At 38.1% G+C, this 17,451-nt stretch overlaps 1 protein-coding gene across 4 annotated transcripts in view; it reads left to right on the top strand.

The window, feature by feature from the left end:
• Positions 1–17,451, top strand: part of METAP1D (methionyl aminopeptidase type 1D, mitochondrial) — an 82,147-nt gene that overhangs the window by 24,083 nt on the left and 40,613 nt on the right. Inside the window, exon 1 of one of the 4 annotated variants that reach the window (XM_037151286.2) lies at positions 2,156–2,486. The exons of the other annotated variants lie outside the window; for them this stretch is intronic. Within the exon in view, the coding sequence (XP_037007181.2) occupies positions 2,327–2,486 (160 nt within the window). The 5' untranslated portion in view covers positions 2,156–2,326. Of the gene's footprint in view, positions 1–2,155; positions 2,487–17,451 lie in introns of those variants that run through there. 4 annotated transcript variants of the gene reach the window in all.

Here is a 17,451-nt window from a genome sequence, read left to right on the forward strand (position 1 = left end):
TTCTCGTGCTCTCCTGAAAGAGTAGAACTGCATGGTAATCCTGATGACTGTCAGTTCCTGGGGGGTATTTACACAAAGGTACTTATAAATGAAGAGTCGTTTTTAGAGCAATTAGAGAAGAGGCTAGACAGAGACTAGCCAGCTCAGGGCCCTGACAGGTCGGGGTTAAGGTTTATTGACAGGACAGGGTCAGGCGTCTGCCCCACCACCACTGCCCCTCTGCCTGCCCTCCGGATACACCCAAGACCTCAGCCGGCCTCGCTCCCCGCCACAGGCCAAACTCCTATGCAGAATGTGGAGAAGAGAAAAAAAGAAGGAACAGGAGAGGAAGTTCTGTTGAAACTTTACAGTTTGGTATGGAAATGCAAGTTTGAAACTGTATGTGTGTATTTTTTCTAGCCCAGATGTTGTGTCACATTAGGAAGAAGAAATTTTAAAACATACAAAGAATTGTCTGTTCTTTCAACTTTGTAGTTTGCAGTTATTGCATCCTGAAGAAAGAAATTGTCTGGCCAAAGTAGTCTTTTAATTTCATTTTTCAGTTTTGAGTTACAGGTTTCTGGCACACTCCCTGACCACTACTGTTACCTGGTGGCGCCTATATTTCATCAAATTTAGACGTGCAGACTACCTGGATCCAGGCCCAGATGAACTGTTGTGACTGATAAACATGATCCCACCCTGGCCCCATGCATGCTCCTGCTTTTCCCTTTAAAGGAATCTAAAACTTTGAGTCCCCGAGTCCCCAGGGGAGTTAAAGCAAAATGTGTTCCGGTCTTCAGTCTTCAAGTTTGCTCTGTGTTTTTTTTGTGTTGCATCTCTGCTTGCCCCAGAGGCTAGGGAACATCCCATCAGTGCCCCCCACTTCTCCTGTGTTAGTAATTAATGCAGGGAAAAATTTTTTGCTTTTAGTAAAAGCAGGTAGAGACATCTATCAGTACCCACAGTCAAGGCAGAATTTGTTTGACATCTTGTGATTGCTGCTTACAAAGAGAATGACAGCAGTTATTAAACAAACAAGAAAAAAGATGCTGTTTATCAGTAGTTTTCAGGTGTCCTAGGAATATCTTTGTAACATTACTGCCTTTGCTTGCATGAGTAGAAAATAGTAGAATGAAAGAATCATTAATTTTTTAAATCTGGGTTGCATTAGATTAAGAGTAATAGTAACAATTCAAATATTAAACAAATGTATTTTTTAGCCGTGGAATATACTAGAGGCTTTTCCTTTCATTAGACTATATTTTAAACATTTGTTTTTTTATGATTGCTGGAGGGGTATTAGCATTCAGTGTAATTAAACTTAATTACATTTCCCATGTGAATTATTTTTAGTCTGTTTTAAAGTACATTTATGGTTTTTTTCCTCTATACTAGCTATTCCTGTAGGTTTGCCTTGATAAGAGGTTATAAAAAATGTCTATTTGCTTGGAAACAGCCAGAAATTTAATTTAGAAGTTTTAATGAAGAAATTTTGAAATAAAATTTTGGGATATAGTGAAGTGGGAAAAGCCTGAAACTGTTCAGGGTTTGATGTTTTTGTTTTCATGTCATGTTCATATGACCTAAGAAAAATAATTGATTTGTCTGTGGCATAAGTTATCCTTCTTGGGAAGTGTTATGGTAATTTGCGTCCCACCTCAGCAAATGTTGTGGAAGCATCAGACCATGTATTTCTATAGGTGCTGGGTAAAGGCGGCATTGCTGGGCAGGAAGGAGCAGAACTTCCTGAGTGTTGGTAATAGCCTGTATCTTGATAAGTACTTGGTTACACAGGTGTATGTATTACACAGGTAATGAGTCAGAACTCATCAAATAATATGCTTAAGACTTGTGCATATCATAGCATTTTACCTCAAAATTAGAAAAAGGAACTCTAAACACATATTGACATTTGGTTAACAAATATGTATGTTGAAGTAAGGGGGAGTGGGTTACTGATCTTTTGAAACTTACTTTGAAATGCACCCCCCCAAAAATGGACAGTGGAATGTTTAGAAATGTGGTTAAGAACAAATACAGTACAATATTAATTGTAGAATCTAGGTAGTATACTTGTATGTGTTTACTGTAAAATTCTATGGACATTTTTGTACGTTTAAAATTTTTCATAACATGTTGGCAGAAAAATGAAGGTGCTGGTTTTCGCTCATTAAAGGATCTATGTACCTCCATATTTAATTCTTACCCACCCCTTAAATTCAAAATCAAACCACTTGGATTAATACCGAAAGGGAGGAGGGTGTGAATGTAGCCATTTAGATAAATAGAAAATTGTGCCCACCTCCTACTTTCTCTAATTACCTTTTGAAAGGCCATTACAAGCATGGAAGCCAAGGGTGTTTTTACAAACAAGAACTCTGAGAAACCCAAACCATGCAGCCCAATCAGTGACCTGTCTGGGCAGATAAAAATTGGCCTCCAGAACCCTCACTATGGAGAAGGACATGACCTCCTGACACATAATCTTCACCAATGGCAAGCAGGCAACCCCCCTGCTATCTGCCTTATACTAGGGCCCTATCAAATGAAAATGGGCTTTCGGTTTTCAGCCAAATCCCAGGGACTTGGCCATGAACACCACCACTTTCATCAGAATGCCAAGCTATCTGTTACATCCTCATAGAGCCCTCTTTTTAAAGATATCTTATATGGGACCCCTGCAATACGAATGTTGTGTGTGTGGTAGCCTTGAAGGTCAAAAGAGTGAATTGGTTCTGGTGGAATATAAACCAAACTTTTAAATGCTAATGATAATATATTTTAAAACCATGTTCCTTAGTTGAGGCATGAACAGTAAGTTGGAAAGTCAAGATTTGAGAGGCTCAAAGATTGTTATTTTAAGGTCTCAAAGGGAACTCTGACCAGTTAACTTATCTTCATCCTTCTATTTTCTCACTTGAAAAGTGAGCAATGAAACTGATACAAAATGCCCAGGCAGTGGTTCTCATACTTTAGTGTTTATAAGAATCCCTTATGTAAGAAACTTCACTGTGTGCAAAAATTGTTTAGTTTGTTAAAATAGAGATTCTAACTCCCATGCTTGAATTTTCTGAATCAGTAGACCTGGGACAGAGCTGCAAAATCTGCATTGTCATAAACACATGGTGATACTGATGCAGTTATTGGGCCACGTGAGAAATGGTGTAGACAGGTTTCGATGGGTATTACAGTAATCGATCAAAGCTTTTTCTTCGGGAAAGTTTTAAACACACACTAGGGAGAATTCGTATAATGAAAAACTTCCATGGACCAGTCACCCAACTTCAACAATCTTGGTTTACTCCTCACTCATCTACTCCCTGTGTTCCTCCTCCACAGATTATCCGTGGAAGCAGATCTTAGATATCCCATTACATCCATAAATATTTTAGTAGGCAGCTCTAAAATATTAAAACATAAGTACTCTAAGAAATACACCATTATTAAACCTTATAAAATTTGAGAATAATTCCTTAGGATCAAATATGCCAGTGTCTAGATTTCCTGGACTTTTTTTCACAGTTGATTTGTTGGAATCAGGAACCAGACACAATACACACATTGCATTTGATTGATGTGTCTCTTTTTATCTTTTAATCTATACGTTTCCCCTTCCCTCTTTTTTCCCCCTTGTGATTTATTTGTTAAAGAAACCAAGTCATTTGTCCTGTAGACTTTCTCAGTCTAGATTTTCTGATTGGATCCTCATGATGTCATTTACTATTTTTCTTTCCCCTGTATTTTCTGTAAACCCCAATACTTCTATCTAAAGTCTGATCAGATTAAAGGTTCTTTTTTTTCTTTTTTTGCAAGAATACATCATAGGTAGTGTCATATATTTCCATCAGGAGGCACATGTCTGGTTGTCTCTCTTTTGTCATGTTAGGGGCCATTAATGATCATTGCTGAGATCTGACATTTTCCAGGGAGACCCCCATATTTTAACTTAGTAAGTAGCTCACAAATGAACCTTCTCCCTCTTATTGTGGATTTTTCCTTTTCTAAGCGAAGCTTTTAAAGCTTTCCCAGTGAACCCAGTGCTGCCTACCTAGGCATTGTTTGCTACAGAAAACAGAAAGGCTTTCTTGCTTTCACATTTTAGTCTCATTTTTACAATTTGTCTTAGAGTCTTCAACGTACTTCATCTGAGAGATGGAAGTAAACAGGTGACCACACGATTGAAGAGAAATTAGGGGCCTGATAATGAAACTACTCTCGCAAGCTAGTTGACCTGGTCTAAGTACAAGTGAATCAGAGCCACCGATTGTATAGTTTGTTTACGCATGCCTTCCCATCCTGAGGGGAAAGCAATGAGTTTTCATTTATTTTTAAAAGATTTTATTTATTTATTTTTAGAGAGAGGGGAAGGGAAAGAGAAAGAGAGGGATAGAAACATCAATGAATAGTTGCCTCTTGTACACTCCCTTTTGGGGACCTGGGCCACAACCCAGGCATGTGCCCTGACTGGGAATCGAACTGGTGACCCTTTGGTTTGCAGGCCAGCACTCAACCTACTGAGCCACACCAGCCAGGGCAGGCAATGAGTTTTTAATACCTATATTTATTGATTTTTGTCTTAAACTTAGTACCTAAATTTAATACCTAAATTTATTTATTGATTGATTTTTGATCCGGAAAGCAAACATGAGGTCTCTGGATCAGGCCAGATGCTTATTACTTAGAACAATAACCACAATGGTTCCCTATACCCATATTCTCCTTCAGAGCAATGTGAAGGGGTGTAGAAGAATGAGGTGGAATGTGCCAAGATCACTTCTAGAACTGGGAATGAATGAGTTCATCCCTTCATTCAACAAATACTTGCTGATTGTTGACTATATTCCAGACATAGAGCCAGCACTAGGGTAGATGATAAATACTAGATAACACCCAGCCGAACATATAACCATATACCTCTGTGCCTAGAGTTAGCAATCAGGTGTCATATTTATAGGTAATCAACTATATATACATCTATGTACAGGGTCCCACAGAAGTGTTTGAGTGTGGTTGGTAGGGTAAGTGAATGTTTTGCACAAGATGGACAGCAATTTGAACATTTTACCTAAAATGTCATATGGTGTGCTTGAGTGTGATATTGTTATGTTAAAGAATGACATGCTTATGATTTTGTAATAAAAGAGTCATGATAAAAAGGGGCATTATTTGTGCCAGGCCCTCTATATTACATATATGTGTATATATTTGATTATACAGAGGAATTGCTTTGAAGGCGCTCATGGATATACACATTCTTGGATGCTCAAGTCCCTTATATAAAATGGTGTAGTATTTGCATAACCTACTCACACCCTCCCATAAACTTTAAATAATCTCTAGAGTACTTATAATACCTAATACAATGTCAATGCTATGTAAATTTACATAGAGGGAAAAATGAGATGAAAACATGTTCGTACATGTTCACCACAGATGTAACCATTGGTAGACCTAAATATGGGTTGGTCAAAAAGTTCATTTGTTTTTTTTCCATAAGATGGCTCTAGTAGCACTTAATTGTCTTTAACTTCATTCAAAACAATTTTGTTAGGTTGTATTATGACAGCTGTCATATTAATGTGCATTTTTAAAACATCAAAATTGGTGAGTTTTTGTGTAGCCATTTGAAGATGGAAGAAAAATATGTGACATTTTTGTCATATGCTTTAATATTTTAAGAAAGGTAAACATATAACTGAAACACATAAAAAGAGTTGTGCAGTATATGGAGAAGGCGTTGTGACTGATTGAATGTGCCAAAAGTGGTTTGCAAATACATCATAGAAACAAAACAAAAGACAACAATCACATGATCATAGCAATAGATGCATAAAAAGCATTTGATAAGGCACAGCACCCATTTATGATAAAAACACTCAGCAAGGTGGGAATAGAGGGAGCATTCCTCAACATAATAAAGGCCATATATGAGAGACCTGCAGCCAACATCATATTCAATGGGCAAATCTTAGAGCTTCCCCACTAAGATCAGGACCAAGACAAGGATGTCTGCTTTCACCACTCCTGTTCAAGTCCTAGCCACAGCAATCAGACAAGAAAAGGAAATAAAAGGCATCCAAATTGGAAAGGAGGAAGCAAAACTGTCATTGTTTGCAGATGACATGATAGTGTACATAGAAAATCCTACAGACTCCGCCAAAAAACTACTTGACCTAATAAGTGAACTCGGCAAAACAGTGGGATACAAAGTAAATATACAGAAATCAAAGCCATTTTTGTACATCAACAATGAAATTTCAGAAGCAGAAATCAGGAAAAAAATCCCATTTGATATAGCAACAAGAAAAATGAAGTACCTAGGAACAAACCTAACCAAGGATGTAAAAGACCTTTACTCAGAAAACTACACAACACTGAAGAAAGAAATTAAGGAAGACACAAACAAATAGAAGCATGTACCATGCTCATGGATTGGAAGAATTAACATAGTCAAAATGTACATACTGCCGAAAGCAATTTATAGATTCAACACAATCCCTATTAAAGTACCAATTACATATTTCACAGATATAGAGCAAACATTTCAAAAATTTATATGGAACTATAATTGACCCCAAATAGCTACAGCAATTTTGAGAAAGAAGAACAAAGTAGGAGTGATCACAATACCTGATATCAAACTGTATTACAAGGCCATCAAACTGTATTACAAGGCCAACTGTATTACCAAGCCTGGTACTGGCATAAGAGCAGGCACATAGACCAATGGAACAGAACAGAGAGCCCAGAAGTAAACCCAAGTTCCTATGGTCAATTAATATTTGACAAAAAGGGAAGAAGCATAAAATGGAGTAAAAATAGCCTCTTCAACAACAAATGGTGTTAGGAGATCTGGACAGCTACATGCAAAAAAATGAAACTTGATCACCGACTTATCTCATGCTAAAAATAAATTTATGGTGGACAAAAGACTTAAATGTAAGTCATGATACCATAAAAGACCTAGAGGAAAACATAGGCAGGAAAATCTCAGACATTCTACACATCAGTATTTTCACTGATATGTCCCCTAGAGCAATGGACATAAAGGAAAGAATAAACAAATGGGATCTTATCAAATTAAAAAGCTTCTACATGGCTAAATAAAACAGCATTAAAATGAAAAGAGAACCAACTATATGGGAAAACATATTTGCCAATGATACCTCGGACGAGGGTTTGATCTCCAAAATATATTAAAAACTCACATGATTCCACTCTAGGAAGACAAACAACCCAATTAAAAAATGGGCAAAAGAGCCCTGGCTGGTGTAGCTCAGTGAATTGAGCACGGGCCTGTGAACCAAAGGATCGCGCTTCAATTCCCAGTCAGGGCACATGCCTGGGTTGCAGGCCATTTTTCAGCAGGGGATTCATGAGAGGCAACCATACATTGATATTTCTCTCCTTCTCTCCTTCCCTTCCCCTCTAATGATAAATAAATAAAATCCTTTATAAAAAGTTCAAATTAACAAAAAATGGGCAAAAGACTTGAATAGATACTTCTCCAAGGAGGACAGAGGGTCCAGAGACTTATGAAAAGATGCTCAGCATCACTAGCCATCAGAGATGTAAATTAAAACCACAATGAGATACCACTTCACACCAGTCAGAATGGCCATCATAAACATGTCAACAAACAACAAGTGTTGGAAAAGATGTGGAGAAAAGGGAACCCTAGTGCAATGTTGGTGGGAACGCAGACTGGTGCAGCCACTGTGGAAAACAGTATGGAATTTCCGCAAAAAAACTAAAAATGGAACTGCCTTTTGATCCAGCAATTCCACTGCTGGAATTATATCCTGAGAACCCTGAAACACCAATTCAAAAGGACCTGTGCACCCCAGTGTTCATAGCAGCACAATTTATAATAGCCAAGTGCTGGAAGCAACCTAAGTGCCCATCAGTAAGTGAATGGATCAAAAAACTATGGTACATTTACACAAATGGAATACTATACAGCAGAAAAAAAGGTGTTTCTACCCTTTGTGACTGCATGGATGGAATTGGAGAGCATTGTGCTAAGGGAAATAAGCCATGTGGTGAGGGACAAACACCATATGATCTCACCTTTAACTAGAACCTAATCAACAAAACAAACAAGCACGTAAAATATAACCAGAGACATTGAAATTAGGAATAATCTGACAGTAACCAGAGGGGAGGTGGGAAGGGATAATGGGAGGAAGCAGGGAAAGGGGGAAGGGTCCTATAAAGGACACATGGACAAAATCAGTGGGAGATGGAAGCAGGGGAGGGAAGTGGAGATGGCTGGGGTGGGGCAGAGAGTGGTGGGGGGTAAAGGCAGACAACTGTAATTGAACAACAATAAAATAATTTTTTTAAGTGGTTTGCAAAGTTTCATGCTGGAGATTTCTCACTGGATAATGCCCCACAATTGGTAGACCAGTTGAAGTTGATAGAGATCAAATTAGGACAGTAATTGAGAACACTCAACATTATACCATGCAGGAGATAACTAACATACCCAAAATATCCAAATCAATAAAGTTATTGGTGAAAATGAAGAACATGTTTTATTTTACGAAAAAACTGTACAGACCCATTGGTCAACCCATACATAGTATACATCAGCAACAGTGTAACTTCCCCCCCAATACAGCTGACCCTTGAATAATGTGGGGGTCAGGGGTTCTGCCCCCTGTGTAGTCAAAATTTTGCATATAAGTTTGGACATTCCCAAAAGTTAATTGCTAATAATGTACTGTTAACTAGAAGCCTTACCAATAACATAAAGAGTCAATTAACACAACTTTTGTATGTTATATGTATTATATACTGTATTCTTACAATAAATTAAGCTAAAATGTTATTAAAATCATAAGGAAGAGCCCTGGCTGGTGTAGCTCAGTGGATTGACCACGGGCCTGCAAACCAGAGCATCAAGGTTCAATTCCCAGTCAGGGCACATGCCTGGGTTGCAGGCCAGTTCCCAGCAGGGGACGCAGGAGAGGCAACCATACATTGATATTTCTCTCCCTCTCTCCTTCCCTTCCCCTCTAAAGATAAATAAATATTTTTTTAAATCATAAGGAAGAGAAAAGACATTTTCTGTATTTACTGAAAAAAATCCATGTATAAGTGGACCTGTGCGGTTCACACCCATGTTGTTCAAGGGTCAACTGTTTTCTGTTTGCAGTTGGTTGAATCTGATGATGCAGAATCCATGGATAGGGAAGGCTGACTGTATGTAAATAATTTAATACATATGTAGGCACATATACACATTTGTGTATGTGTTATTTGAATTTCCCCTCTGATTTACATTATAATTTTCAAAAATAATTTACTTCATTTTTAGTTTATCTACCAATGTCATTTGCCCTGAAGTTTGCATGAAGTTTTCTCACCCTCAGCTCTTCAGATAGCAGATGATTTAACTGTACTTGATACCCACTGGTTTTTGCTCATGTGGATGGTTCTTTTGCCAAAAAGGTAAAATCCAAATTGTAAAAATTAGCCTCTGAAAGAATGCAATCCAGATGCAAAGTACTAAAGATTTTACTAGGCTGAAGAGGCCTGAAGAAAGAGAGGAACAAACTCCAGCAACTGCTGTGGTAGGTGCTCCGTTCAGACCTTGCAGAGCTGGCGTTGTGATAGGGAGGCAAAAGACGCAAACAAACGTGTTAACTCTAGAACAGGAAAAGTGCCTTGAAGGAAATAAACAAAGTCAGAAGGGGGTGAGTACTGCAGAGAGAGTGCTCCCAGAAGGCATCTGAGGAAATGACATTTGAGCTGAGACCTGAAGGATGTGACTGGGCCACTGAGGTGAGGAGTTGGTGAAAGAGCAAACACAGAGACTAGAAAAGACTTAAAACGTCTGAAGGAACAGAAAGGAATTCCTGTAGTTGGGGGGCAGTGAGTGACAGGGAGAGTGGAGGGGGAGGCCGGAGAGGTGGAAGGGTCCAGACTGTGCAGGGCCGGGCCTTGTAGACTTGGAGAAGTGAGAATTATGTTCTGAAAGTGGTTGAAAAACACTGAAGAATGCTAAGCAGGAAAACTTGGTAATCTTCACCTAGACTTTTGTTTTCAATGCATGTGCAGATGTCTATGTATGTGTGTTTTTAGTGATATCATACTATGCAACTATCAAGTTGCATCTGCAACTTGCTTTTTCATTTACCAATAACATCATGGGCATCTTCGAAGGGAAGATTTGTGAAAAATAAATAATAATAATGTTTGTTTTGCTGTGAACTACATGACAAATAGATTTATATATGTAAGAATTTGAAGCTATGGTAGCAAATCAGTGTCTGGGGGTTAAAAAAGGAAGGACATTGCTTGTTTTATATGTGAAGTATAGATATACATTCACTTTAATAATTTAAGAACATTAATCCATACTGTAACTTGATTCTTGATTTTCCTGAAATTATCATGATTAGTGTGTTACTTTAACCATGTATTTATTGTTAAAGCAACTTTATAGGCCTCTTTTTTAAAGATTTTATTTATTTAAATGTAGAGGGGAAGGGAAGGAGAGAGGGAGAGAATATCAGTGTATGGTTGCCTCTCATGCGTCCCCCACTGGGAACTGGCCTGCAACCCAGGCATGTGCCCTGACTGGGAATCGAACCTCAATCCTTTGGTTCACAGGCCCGCACTCAATCCACTGAGCTACACCAGTCAGGGCTATAGGCCTTTTTTTAGTCTTGTAGATACAAACATAGCCTGAACAAAGAAGGAAAATAGAGAAATAAGAATTCAACAGGAAATACCTGGCCAAACAGTAACAAACCAGGAGAGGTTCAATAAATTCCACAGAGAGCCCTGGCTGGTGTAGCTCAATGGATTGACCACGGGCCTGCAAACCAGAGCATCAAGGTTCGATTCCTAGTCAGAGCACATGCCTGGGCTGCAGGCCAGGTCCCCAGCTGGAGGCGTGCTGGAGGCGTGCAAGAGGCAACCAATCCACGTATCTCTCACACATTGATGTCTCTCCCTCTTTATCTCTCTCCCTTTCCAAACTCTCTCAAAGTAAATAAATAAAATCTTTTTTTTAAGTATATGCATAAAAATAAAATAAATAAAATCTTTAAAAAATGAAATAAAATAAATTCCACAGAGAATGTATCACCTTTAAAAGTATAGTTTACTATTGTTAATAATTATAAATGCATTTATGTATTCTCTTTTAAAATGTATTTACTATGAAAAGTGCACCTAAAAATCCTTGAACTGTAGAGTTCCAGCATCTTTTAGTTCTTGCCTATTTATAAATTCTAAGCAAAAGCATGGACATAAGAAACATTCTATATTACAGTAAAAAGGAAATAGAGATAATGTTTTCTGGTCTTCGAGTCCCCTATCATATGGGCATCTATGGCAGACATTTTCCAAAACACCAGATGAATGGAAAAGCTATAGCACACAAAAATAACCACCTCAACCTTAGCTCATTTTTAAGCCCACATTCAAAACAAAACAAAACAAACAACATTGCAGAGGTGGAAACAAACTAAAGCAGCCGAGAAGGAAGGGGGAAATCATTGGAGCAACATCAATTAGTGAGAAATATGCTGTTTCTTAATAAAAATCTTTCACTCAACTTTCTTTTGTGCTTAAAAATGAAAATATGTTTAGATTCTTCAAATATTTAATTGTTTGTGATCTATTTGTTAAAAGATGTCTTAATTCCATAATTAAATGCATACCTACATGTATGTGTGTACATATATGTAATAAAAAATTTTCCTGTTTCTTAGTTTTAAGAAATTATTTTGAAAAGTAAATATGAATGACAGTGTAGAAAATTGACTTTCAAAAATTCACAATTCAGAAATATTTCACTAGAAGGGGTAACTAAGGACATTTAGAGTACCTCCCCCAAAGCTTTATTTTTATGGAACAGATTATTAACAATGGCATAACTAAAATTATTGGAGGAGTATAGTTGCCCCAAATACCTCCCCTACAACCTGTTTGGAACATAAAATTTCCAACTACTAGAATCATTCCCTTGGGTTAAGGGACTCTCCCCATAAAGCCTTAGTTTATTAGGAGTTAATCATTCTTGTATTTTGCTAAAATTGTATTAGGAAGAATGAGTTGATATGTTTTAGTAGTCTTCATAAACAGGAGGGCAAGGATTCATGGGGGGGAGAGTAGGGAGACACTCCACTACCAACAGCTCCAAAAGAGGGCTTTAGGCTGTGGCAAAAAGGCAAAACCCCTACTTCAAAATCATGCAGTGTCTACTTAGCTGGGAGCCATATTTAAAACTAAAAGTACTATATACTCACTCATCTAAGTTCCAGAGTGAATATAATAAGATAGACCATCTCATTCATGAGTACTTTTGTCTCTTTCTGAGTATACTGCTGAAGTGTTTGCAGAATAACTTGGCACCTTCACTTCCTCCACAGTCTGGGGGCAGAGTCCAGAAAACAGTCTAGTTGAATTCTCAGATGGGTTTTTGGCAAGGAGACAAGCTGGCTTTATAAAGGTGGCTTTATATAGCTTGTCTCTGATGTTACTCACTGAATGTCTGAAAGAAAAGGGAGAATTTGTGGACCTGATTAAAACAAGGAAGTAACTCAGTGCCTTAAAGAGTCCTAAAATAAAGCAGTCCTCGTTGACTTTTCAACCATGGGAATAACCAGTTGCTTCATTGTGTGTTTTGTCAAAGTGCCTCAGCCATTTGGCCAGCCTGATGGTTACCTGCTGCCTCTTTTTATAGCCTCTGTGTCCTTTGTTGTTGCCCTGCTGGTCAAACATGTGTAACGGTGCCCCAGGGCACCAAGCGTGCCCTCGGGGAGCTAAGTGCTGCCAGATGTGGAGAGCAAGGGTTGATTCACATGGCCATAATTTCCAATAGCTAATTTTACCTGTTTTCTTTTGGTTTTGGGTTTCTTTCTTAAAGAAAAATCCATTTGGAGTTGAGTTTTTGCCCCCTTAAAATTGCAGTCTTGTCTTATTACTATTCTTCCAGTCCCACCCCACCCCCCGAATGAAAGTATGAGAAGAAAAGGGTGGAGAAGATATGTGGTTTATTAAATCTGGGTGATTAATGTTTTACTTTATGATAAAAATTAGTGAAGTGTTTCTGTTTTACTGGACTCTGACCAGTGTTTTTACTTCAAAGTGAAATTAAGTTTCACTGACTCAGTCTTTCACATAAAAATTATTTACACAGAAGTAGATAATATTTTAGATCAAATATTTCAGATAGAAATTTTATTTAATTTCTTATTAAGTACATTGAATTTGTTGTTCATAGCTTTAAATTTTAACTTGCTGAAAACTGGTTAAATAAACAAAAGAATCAAGCCTTTAGCTTCATTTCCTGTATGAACTCAACCTCAGATTGACCAAATAGTTTGATAAAAGAAAGGGTTTTGTTATTAAAAATAATTTATTTTTATGGAGAGGGGAGGGGAGGGAGAAAGAGATGGAGAGAAACATCAGTATGTGGTTGCCTCTTGCGTGCCCCTTACTGGGGACCTGGCCCGAAACCAAGGCATGGACCCTGACTGGGAATCAAACAGGCCACCCTTTGGTTCACAGGCCAGTGCTCAATCCACTGAGCCACACTAGCCAGGGCAGAAAGTTTTCCTGCCAATGAACAAAAGAGGTCTGTTAAAATACTACCACTTGGCAAACCCCTAATGAGTTAATGGATCAAGGCACTGACCATAAATGGTCACTAATATCACAGAAGAAGAGACAGCTATCAAATCACACCTTCATCTAGTAAATATTCTTGCCAAAACAAAAACAAAACTGGACTTGAATCAAAACAACTCCCTAGGTTTAATATCAGTTATAGGAAATATAAGAAAAACATGTTAAATGTCACCACTGAGATATAACCAGTGAATTCAGAATGTGGGAGATGCTAGGGACAAAGAAAGGTATTTCAGGAGGAGAGAGGAATTGATTAAAACAGGCATAAGAGACATGTCAGTCAAATGCAATATATAGGCCTTTTTGAATCTTATTTTAATAAACTGTTTAATAAAAAAGCTAAATATATATATATAACAAAAGGAGAATACCATGACTGTCCAAATATTTGATAAAATTAAGGAATTGCTGTTAATTTTTTGATGTGATGAGGTTATATAGTTAAATAATTAAAAGGAGTTTTTATCTTTTAGATATTCGTACTGAAATATTTACAGATGAAATAATATATCTGGGATTGGCTTCAAATAACTCAATGGGAGGGGAGGACGGTTGTAGATGAAACAAGGTCGGCATAAGTGGATAACTTGAAATGGGATGATGGGTACATGGCAGTTTGTTATAGTAATCTGTCTCTTGTTTATGTTTGAAATTTTCTACAAATAAAAAGGTTTTTAAAAAATAGACTTAGGTTCAAAATCTAGATTTGCCACTTGTGACTTTTGTGATCTTGGGAAAATCTTTTAGCCTCCTTGAGTTTCAGGGGGTTTTGCCTATGAAATAAGTACAATGATACTTTCTCAATTTACCTGACACAGATTTTTATACCAAATTAAATAATGTGTATGGAGTTATTTTGTAAATTGCTACAAACATATCGATTATATTATTATGATTATGCTTCTGAAGGCAATAGTTTTCCTAGTCACAGGGATGTAAAGCACAGCATATGGGATATAGTCAATAATATTCTAATAACTATGTATGGTGTCAGGTATGAGATTTATTAGGATGATCACTTAATCAGTTATATGATGTCTAATTACTGGGGTATACACTTGAAACTGACATATGTCAACTGTACTTGAAAAATTTTAAAAATGAGGACTTCCGCCAAGATGGAGATGTAGGTAGAACCACCTTGCCTCCGTTCACAACCAGATCTAAGAACAACTATTTTTAACAACAATAAACACAACCAAGCCACACAGAAAATCGACAATACGGAGTCCGAAGACAACTAAATGCTCAGCTAAACCGGTAAGAGGAGTGAAGCCAGCAGCGGAGCAGGTTGGCAAGAAAAAATCCCCGAAAGGGTGGTGTGCAATGCGCGAGCAGCCGAAGGCGCAGATCCCGGGCTAGCCAAAGGAGCGCACAGGGAAGAGGAGCTGCGGGCTGTCAGCGGTCGGTCACGCATCTGCGTGCGGATAAACCAGTAAGGAGGGAAGCCTGTGTGGGGCAGCAGGCTCGCACAATTCCGATCGGATAAACAGGCCCGGGGCGAGTGGGGTGACTGGACGGGCTGGGCTGGCGGAGAGGACCGCCATTGCTCCCTCTCTGACCATGCCCCCACACACAGCGTCACAAACCAGTGACCTGGGTCGCCCCGTCCTGGTAAACAACTAAGGCTTCGCTCTGCTTACTTAACGGCACGAATAGACCAAAAATGGCTCTAGGACAACTCAGAGCCCCAGAACCAATAGATCTAAGCAATGAAGAAATAGCCAGTCTTTCAGATGCACAGTTCAAAACACTGGTTATCAGGATCCTTACAGAACTGGTTGATTTTAGTCACAAATTAGAGAAACATATGGAAGCTAAACTAATTGAAATGAATGGTAATACAAAGGAAACCAATAGTAATGGAAAGGAGATTGGGACTCAAATCAAGGGAGTGGACCAGAAGGAAGAGAAAAATGATCAAACTGAAAAGAATGAAGAAATAAGAATTCAGAAAAATGAAGAGAAGCTTAGGAACCTCCAGGACATCTTTAAACGTTCCAACATCCGAATTATAGGGGTACCAGAAGGGGAAGAGTCACGAGTGGAAACCTTATTTGAACAAATAATAACAGAGAACTTCCCCATTCTGGCAGAGGAAATAGACTTCCAGGAAATCCAGGAAGCTCAGAGAGTACCAAAGAAGTTGGACCCAAGAAGGAACACACCAAGGCACATCATCATTACATTAGCCAAGATTAAAATGAAGGAGAGAATCCTAGAAGCAGCAAGAGCTAAGAGAACAGTTACCTACAAAGGAGTTCCCATCAGACTGTCAGCTGATTTCTCAAAAGAGACCTTACAGGCAAGAAGGGGCTGGAAAGAGGTATTCCAAGTCATGAAAACCAAAGACCTACAACCAAGATTGCTCTACCCAGCAAAGTTTTCATTTAGAATGGAAGGACAGATAAAGTGCTTCTCAGATAAGACCAAATTCAAGGAGTTCATCATCACCAAGCCCTTATTATATGAAATGTTAAAGGGACTTACCTAAGAAAAAGAAGATAAAAAAGATGAACAGTGAAAGGACAGCAAACTCACAGTTAGTAACAACCACACCTAAAACAAAAGCAAACTAAGAGGACAGCTAGATCAGGAGGAGAACCATAGAAATGAAGATCACATGGAGGGTTAGCAACAGGGGAGTGGGAGGAGGAGAAGGGGGGAGAAGGTACAGAAAATAAGTAGCATAGACAGTAGATAGAAAAAAGATAGGGGGAGGGTAAGAATAGTAGGGGAAATACAGAATCTAAAGAATTTGAGACACGTGTTCATGAACTAAAGGGGGAGATGGTGGGGGAGGGGTATGCAGGGTGGAGGGGAATGGAGGGGGGGATAGAACAAATGTAATGGCATAATCAGTAAAAAAGTTTAAAAAAAGAAAAAAACAAAAAAAAGAAAAATTAAAAAATGATTTAGAAAATTTTTGCTAGCTTTCTATACTTCAGCAACCTGTAATGTTGTCTAATATACATTATATCAATTTAAAAGATCTGGAATTGAACAGAAAACATGCAAAACAAATGAAACTAGACAACCTCCTCACACCAGATACAAGAATAAACTCAAAATGGATTAAAGATTGAAATGTAAGACTTGAAACCATAAAACTCCTAGAAGAAAACATAGGCAGTAAAATCTCTGACATTTCTCTTAGCAATATTTTTTCTGATATATGTCCTAGGCAAGGGGATCAGAGTAAAAATAAGCCCTGACTGGTGGGGTTTGGTTGGTTGGGCATTGTCCCACAAATCAAAAGTTCACTGGTTCAGCCCCAGGTCAGGGTACGTGCCTGGATTGCAGGTTTGGTCCCTGGTTGGGGCACATACGAGAGGCAATCAACCAGTGTTTCTCTCTCAAATCAGTGTTTCTCTCTCTCTTTTTCCCTCCCTTCCCCTGTCTCTAAAAATAAATTAATAAAATCTCGAAAAAATAAACAAATGAGACTACATCAAACAAAAGGTTTTGCACAGCAAAGAAGACCATCAACAAAATGACAACCTACTGAATGAGAGAAATTATTTGCCAAAAGCACATCCAATAAAGGGCTAGCATCTGGAATTTTTAAAGAACTCATTTAATTCATTGTCAAAAAACAAATAATCCAATTAAAAATGTGCAGAAGATCTGAAAAGACACTTTTCCAAAGTGAACATACAGTTGGCCAATGGACATATGAGAAAATGCTCAACACCACTAATCATCAGAAAAATGCAAATTAAAACCACAATGAGATATCACCTCATATTTGTCAAAATGGCTATCATCAGGAAATCAACAAACAAGAGTTGGTGAACATATGGACAAAGGGAACCCTTG

Source organism: Artibeus jamaicensis, unplaced genomic scaffold (genome assembly GCF_021234435.1).
Source record: "Artibeus jamaicensis isolate MK-2021 breed Jamaican fruit bat unplaced genomic scaffold, CSHL_Jam_final contig_391, whole genome shotgun sequence".
NCBI classification, from domain to species: Eukaryota; Metazoa; Chordata; class Mammalia; order Chiroptera; family Phyllostomidae; genus Artibeus; species Artibeus jamaicensis.